This window comes from Hippocampus comes, unplaced genomic scaffold, assembly GCF_001891065.2.
Source record: "Hippocampus comes isolate QL1 unplaced genomic scaffold, H_comes_QL1_v1.1 scaffold144, whole genome shotgun sequence".
Taxonomy (NCBI): domain Eukaryota; kingdom Metazoa; phylum Chordata; class Actinopteri; order Syngnathiformes; family Syngnathidae; genus Hippocampus; species Hippocampus comes.
The window spans coordinates 52,195-59,269 of NW_017805782.1; the positions used below are offsets into that span (position 1 = coordinate 52,195).

The following is a 7,075-nucleotide window of genomic DNA, read 5'->3' on the forward strand; positions in this document are numbered from 1 at the left end:
CCGAATTGTTTGCTCCACTACTGACTCGGTTTTTTTTTTTCTTTTTGGAGAGTCTTTCCTTTTTTTATTTTGACTTTGGCCGCCACTGACGATCTCACGCGATGACATCGCAGCGCCCGTCGCGGGCGGCTCGGGTAGCGAGAGCCCCGCCGGGGTCCGCCCCCTTCCTGTCCTAACGAGCCCGTAAAGACGACGTGGGCTCGGGCCGACGTGGCTCCAAACGCTTGGCGCTGCTTCCTCAGTCGGCTCGAGCGCGCCAAATCATTTGAGAGAAAACGAACGGTGGGCGAGCATTCTTTGAGTTGATCCACAAAAACGTCGAGGGTTGTTTGAAAAAAAATGCCGACCGCAAAGTTTTTTTTCGAGGTCGAAATTCTCGGTCGGTCGGGTTAGCGGAAACACGCCACTTTTTTTTCTGCGCCTCATCATGATTGTCGTTGAGGTCGGGTCACGGGGCAGCAGCTTGACCAGGGAAGCCCAGGTTTCCCCCTCCCCAGCCGCTTGGGCCATCTCGTCCTCGGGGGGCGCCGTCCTCACCGGGGAGGCCTTCCCCGCTCGGCATCCCGACGCGACGCCCGAGCCAAATCATCCGGGCGGCGAGCGTCCCGGCCGCTCGCTGCCCGGATTTTGTTCTTGCGCTCGCGCCCTTGGCCGAGGAGGGGGGGGGGGGCCGGCCGTCCGTGGAGCGGGAAAGCCAAAGCTTCCTTCCGGCTCGGCTCCCTCTTCACCACGGCGGACGCAGACAACGTGCCCGCTTTGAGTTTTGTCATATTCAGCTTTGACTTCGGACAATAGAAAAAAAGCAAAACGCGTGACGTTCAGGTCGTAAAATGTAAGCGGAGGCGCGTGCGGGCCTGGCGTGAACGTGACGTGACGCGAGTGTCGTCGTGCAAAAAGGCTTGAGGAGGGAGGGACTGACCGACTCCAGCTGGTCCATCAGCTTGACGAGGAACTTGCGGCACTCGGGCGTTTTGCTGTCCAGCTTCATTCCCGTCTGCATGGCGTACAGCCGGCCTGTTGGCGGGTCCGGCGCCGAGCGGAGGAACAAACGCAAGCAGAAGACCGTCAACGGCATTTTGCTGCTCGTCGTCATTGCCTTTCCGTTCATTTGAAAAAACAGTAAATGCAACGGAGATTTGCTCATGACAATTCACATTCAGCTTTGACTCTGGACAAAAAAAAAAAAAAAAAAAAAAAAAAAAATCAATAAATGTTGCCGATGTATTTGACAAAAATAGAACCGTAGAATGCTGCGTTTTGAACACGCGCGAAAGAGAACTATCCGCCGCTTAAAAGGTGAACGCCCGACGTCACACCATCTGTGGTGTTTGACGGGCTTTGTGCGCATCGAGCCGACCAAGAAAACCACGCGGCTTCACGGCCGACGCGCGGCACTCGGATCGCAAAGTGACGAGCGGGAAGACTACGGAAAGTGAGCCGAGCATTTCGCGTGTCCCGGCAAGCCGGATCACATTCCTCACGGTTGACGTCGTCCGCGTGACGACGTGCTCGTCCGGCAGGTTCGTTGAGGGCGGGCGCGTTTCATTCGCACGGCCGGCGCGGCGTCGATCGACGGGTTAGCGCATCTGCCTCGCAGTGCAGCGGTGCAGGGTTTGATTCTGGCCTTCCTGTTTCGCGTCATCTTCCCGCGCTCGGGTGGCTTTTCTCCGGGTACTCGGCTTTCCTCCCACGTTCCAAATAACATGGAGGGGGGGGGGGCAGGTTCATGGAACACTTGAAATTGTCGTTCAGTGCGATCGTGAGCACCAATGGTGGTTTACGCGCCCCCGACGACGGGCCGCCAACCGGTTGAGGGCGTCCCCCGCGCGGCTTCCAAAACAGACGGAGGGATTCGCACAACTATCGGCAGTCGCGGCGCACGACGAACCAATGAAAACGAGGCCGGCCTCAAAGACATCGCGAGTCTTTTTCGTCCCATCGGCGGACGTTGCGTCGGATGGCGCGGCGCCCGATGAAGGCGGCTCGTTTGTCCATTTTCTGTCCTGCGATTGTCTGCCAACCGGTTTAAGGCGCAGCCCGCCTCTCGTCCAAAATCGGCCGCTTTACGCCGACGTCGCCCGATTTCGAGCCCGCGGACGCGTCGTAGCCGATTTGGAGTCGTCTTGCTGCGTCGCAGCCCGCGTGGTGCGACATACTCAAGGATCGGTTAGCGAGGCGTCTGAGCTCGCCTGAGTTTTTGGTTCCTCGGATCGGTTCTTCGGCATTGACCCACAGGACGACGCGAGCGTCCTCCTACTTAGGACAGCGTTTCAAATGGGACTTGACCAAAAGAGGCTTTTAGTCCAAGTATGGCCGTCTCCCGGCCGTTTTCCAACTCGGCCGCACCTGATTCAATCGATCGTGGCCGTTTCGCCCGCCGATGAGCTGCTGGTTTGAAACAGGTGTGGTGGTGGTGGTGGTGGCGGGGGGGGGGGGAACTTGGAACGGGGGGAGGATTGGAACGGAGGCAGGAGGCGGGTGGCCGATCGTCGCGAAGGCCCGAACACTTTGGACGAGGCGATTGGGCTCCCGGAGCCCGACGCAAAGAACGAAGAGACGAGGAAGCCTGTCGATTCAAGTCTCGACGTCAGAGGCGAAACATAGGAGGCCGTCGCCGCGCCCGGGCGAACCGAAGCGAGCGCCGTCGCGAAGGAGTTGGGCGGCCAAAGCAAAGCGAGCGCGTCAGACGAAGCACACTCACAGTAGTAGGCCACCACGGGGTCGCGCTTCTCGTGTTCTTGGGCGGTGCGCAAGTGGTGCTGGACTGCTTTGAGCTGGGCCGGTGCCGCCATGGCATCCGCGAGCGACCCACCGAGCTCGAAAACACGGACGGCTTCTTCTTGTTGATCCTCTCTTCCGCCTCCTGTTCTTGTTCTTGTTCTTGTTGTTGTTAGTGGTGGTGGTGGTGGCTAGCCCGCGACTGCTCGCTGCACTTCCGCGTGTCGCTCCAATAAGGAGCGGCCTCTGCCTTGACGTCACCCGCCCCTCCTCCTCCTCTTCTTCTTCTTCTCCTTCCGTTGAGTTCAAATTCAAGTTGAAACTTCCGACGTCCGCTGTGTGTTTCATAGTTATGAAATATAGATTTCAATGGTAAATATAGATTAAACTGTGAGCAACCTTAACTGGTACCTGCCACTGTTCAGTCGTTCAGCACATAAAAGCGCGGCTTTTCACTTCCTTCCTAAAATGTTGAGAAAAGCTCGTCAATCAAAACTGAGCCATGGGACATGTTCAACTTTGGACAAAAACGTACAGAATTCAGAGAAGCATACTGTAGTTCCTCAGTGCGTTCTTGTAAGATTTGTTTCGTACTTCCCACACACTGAAGGACGAAAAACACAAGGCGTCAACAATTGAAACGCAAACTGCAGTCGCGAGTTCTGACAACCAAGCGACCGATGAAGACGGAGCAAAAGTCCGTAATATGAAAAAAGCAAATTTATTTGAAATGTATGAGGTCAGTCACTCATTCCACACGTTGAAATGAAATAAATTAGGAACATCATGAAGCCGCCGGGCTAGCGCATTGAAGCTATCAGCCGTTGGGCTAGCTCGCCGCTGTCCGGCGGAGCATGTCAAAGGTGTCGGCCGCCCGACTACCCGCTAGCTACTTTAGCACCTTGATGGTGTCTCCGCGTCGACTCGGTTGCTGAGGTAGTAGTCGCCATGGTTGTGCCGCAGGATCACGCGACGCGATCTTGTTCGGAGCACTTTGGCAGCCGGCTTACGAGCCCGCTAGCTCTGACCCGCAGGTATGACATCGATCAACCGAGAAAGACCTTCACCACCCGCCGGCGACACAAATGTGTGCACGAGGAATCGCTAATAGCACCAGAGAGGCTGTGGTCAAGTTTCTGCGAAGAAGCGACCGGAAGCTGCTACGCGCAATCATGTTCAAAATGTTCCAGAGGGAAGAAGAAAGAAGAAAAATAGATCCATCTTGCCACGGATTGCGATTGTTTCCAACAGACACGTGTAAAGATAGAAGCTACACTTTGAATTTGAGTTTGTCGGTTTGGAGCACGGTCGCACAGGTGTTGTCGCATCCTCGAACAACCTTGTTTTGCTGAGCAGGAAGGAAATCCTACGAGCACGCCTAAGCCCGCGCGCACAAGAAAACGCAGCGGCGCCCGCCCGCAAATCCCCTCGAAAAGCATTCCCGGCGAGCCGCTTTTGTCCGCTCGTGCAAGTTTGTACCTGAGATGAAAAACAGATGAAACCTTCACAACAAAAGTTGGATGGATGTCTGATCAAGAAAATAAAAACAGCGTTTTGCCAAGTCTCGACACGGACAGTGAATTCATCTTACGACATTCTAAATGCGACCAAAAGGGTCGAAAAACGGGAACGCGTTTGACGTCGTCTCCTCGTCGTTATTGTTCCGTGAGCTCGGACCGCCTTTGACTCGTTCCCGTCGACAAGTCCGTCGTTCGACACCAACTTCTCTCTCTGAATCTTTGCCTACGAACGCGACACCAGTCGATCGTGACCCGGAAGCGAGCGATGATTGGTGACAACAAGCGCGGGAAAGAAATGTTTGCTTTCAAAGCGGAAACGCTTGAAGTGATCAAGGTCCGTTTCGGGGAGGCGTTTCCTATCTACAAGTTGTCGACGCGGTCGGGGTCGGGGTCACGACGGGACGCGGGGTCGGCCGCCCGTCCTTCCTCGCCGCTCGCGCGCCCGCGGCCCGCTTCCCGACGGACGGCTCGCCGGCACGGTCCCGGCGTCCGGTCGACGCGTCCCTCTTGTTGTTGTGCCGCCGGTCCCGCGGGAGGGAAAGCGGGACTATTTCACGAGCGCACTTGCGTTGGCTTCCCGCTCGGCGCGAGTATCCGGCAGTCGCTAACCGAGAAGCCGACGAGGAACAAAAGGCGCGGGAACGCGGCGAGGGGCCGGCGACGCTCGGCGTCCGTGCGCGGGAGGGGTCATTGGTTGTTGAGATAGCCCAGGCGTCGGCAGAGGATCTCGAAGATCTCGGCGACGCACAGGAGGATGGTGATGACGGTGAAGGTGTACATGGCGCTCAGGAAGATGGTCTTCTCAAAGTGTTCGGGCACCATGCACTTGGTCACGTTGAAGGTCTTTTCCAAAGCGCTGGCATCGCACATGTAGAGCGGGTGCACCTGAAACACACGCGCCAGAGGGAAAAGGAGAAGATCCGCAAAAGGTTCAACTCGGGCGCCCGGACTCTTCCGATTTGTTGAAGGAGTTCCGGCCGGAGCTGCCGCCGGACGCCCCGCCTTGAACCCTAACCTTGGATTCAAGGGCGAGTGTTTCCGACGGACGCTACGGAACGGCTCGGAGGGAGACCGGTTCCGGATTTCAAAAGCAACGGCGGAATTTGGAACGCGACCCTCCTCAAGCGCACGGGCGGCCGGCGGAGGGGAGCCCGGAAGGGGACTTCGGCGGCCCCCGAGGGCCTCGAGCAGAAGGTCCTCGACGGCAAAGGAGAACGAGGTCGAAAGCGCTCAGACCTGGAAGCCGAAGAGGTGACTCTGAAGCCAGAAGGCGATGACTTCCAAAATGATGCGCAGGAGCACGGAGATGATGTAGAAGACGGTGTAGATGGGCCGCTCCAGGATCTCCTCCTGGTCGATGTTCTTGCAGGCGGCGTACAGGTGGAACACGGCCCCCGGGACCAGCACCGTGACCAGCTGCAAGGCCCAGAACACCTGCGGGACGAGACGGAAGGGAAGACCGCGTCGACGGCAACGGCGAGGCCGCGCGCGAGGCGCTTCGCCGCGGCGCGCCGTACCTGAGGCGTTATGGGTCGGAACTGGTTGTAGCAGTACAGGTTGAGTTCTCTGCGGTCGGGGTCGCAGCTGAAGTGCAGCGCCTCATTCCCGTACACGGCGAAGCCCAGAACGCCCAGGAAGAACATCCGCACCGAGCCGAAGAACAAGGTGTGGAACTGGCCGATCACCGTCGGAGGCCTGAGCTGCAACACGCGCGCAGGCGTCAGGCGGCTTCGACGGCATACGCACGCGACGCGCCGACGGACACGCGCGCGGACGGAGGCGGAGGCCACGTCGACGTTTCTTTTGTCGGCCGCGCGAATCGCCGAAAACGCCGCCGTCGACGCAAACGATCTCCTCGGCCTCTTCGTTGTACCCCTTTGCCTTTTTTTTTTTTGGCTTTTCAACTCTCGCCGGAGACGGCTCGGGAGCACCCGAAACGGCGGGGCGCGACTTACGCATCCCTCGTAGAAGTTCTTGATGTAGTTTAAGGACATGTTTGGGCCGTCGGTCCGCGTCCGGGGCGCTTGTGGGCCCGCATGACACCAGCGACACAGAAGCGCCCTCCGCCCGCTCGTCCCCAAAGCCCGTGTCAATGCATATTTGGGGGCCTTTTATCTTCGCATCAATTGACTCGCTCAGTAGACACAGAGGGGCCGGCCAACAATGGCCCCGCGGGCCGGCTGCTCCCTGCGTTCTAATCCCCACAGGACTCTGTCAGCGAAAAACGCAACCTCCAGCGCTCAGCCTGGCCACAAACATGCTACAAAGACACAAAGCTCGCCTTTCGCCGCTCGGACAACGTCTTCTCGGGGCGAGGGCTCGCGGGAGCCCCGGCCCCGACCCCGGCGCGGCTCGCCGCTCGCGTTGGCGCTCGGCGGCATATCGAGCCCAAATCGCTATCGGCGCGGTTGACACAAACATCCGATCGGCCGACGGAAGGGCGAGAGGAACACAACACAAAAGTCAGAAAGTGATGACAACACACCCTGCACTGCAAATACTTCTGGAAGAGCATTGACGAAGCCGCCGGAGTCCCGAATGCCAAACAAAGACGTCCCCGCTGAAGCAAAGCAAAACGACGCGTCGCGGCAAAGAAAAGTCAAGTCCACACACCAACCGTAATCCTGGCGGCGTGTTGTTCATTCCCCCCTCTTTTCTACACTCGCAGGTCCTAAAGCGCGCGCGGGTGCCGGGACGCCGGGGAGGCCGGGGTCAAGTTGGGGCATTGCGTCCGGCCCACTTCCTGCGGGGCCTTTCACAGTCGACGAGACCGCCGCCGGCCGCCGCCGCCGCCGGCGCCCCCGAACCGAGCGGTCCGGCTCGACCGAGAGCGGCCG

General features: G+C 58.5%; 2 protein-coding genes across 4 annotated transcripts in view; both read right to left on the reverse strand.

Annotated features, from left to right (window-relative positions):
* vta1 (vesicle (multivesicular body) trafficking 1) overlaps positions 1–2,927 on the reverse strand; it is an 8,412-nt gene extending 5,485 nt beyond the window's left edge. For both annotated transcript variants that reach the window (XM_019885071.1, XM_019885070.1), the window contains exons 1-2: positions 2,702–2,927; positions 920–1,014 (exon numbers count right to left, since the gene is read on the reverse strand). In XM_019885071.1, the coding sequence (XP_019740630.1) occupies positions 920–1,014; positions 2,702–2,792 (186 nt within the window). In that variant the 5' untranslated portion in view covers positions 2,793–2,927. The remainder of the gene's footprint in view (positions 1–919; positions 1,015–2,701) is intronic.
* A 1,746-nt stretch (positions 2,928–4,673) lies between these two features.
* Positions 4,674–7,075, reverse strand: part of gje1a (gap junction protein epsilon 1a) — an 11,028-nt gene continuing 8,626 nt past the window's right edge. The window contains exons 1-4 of one of the 2 annotated variants that reach the window (XM_019885044.1): positions 6,724–6,963; positions 5,756–5,938; positions 5,475–5,672; positions 4,674–5,123 (exon numbers count right to left, since the gene is read on the reverse strand). In XM_019885044.1, the coding sequence (XP_019740603.1) occupies positions 4,926–5,123; positions 5,475–5,672; positions 5,756–5,938; positions 6,724–6,753 (609 nt within the window). In that variant the 5' untranslated portion in view covers positions 6,754–6,963 and the 3' untranslated portion in view covers positions 4,674–4,925. Of the gene's footprint in view, positions 5,124–5,474; positions 5,673–5,755; positions 5,939–6,723; positions 6,964–7,075 lie in introns of those variants that run through there. The other variant, XM_019885045.1, reaches the window with a different exon arrangement.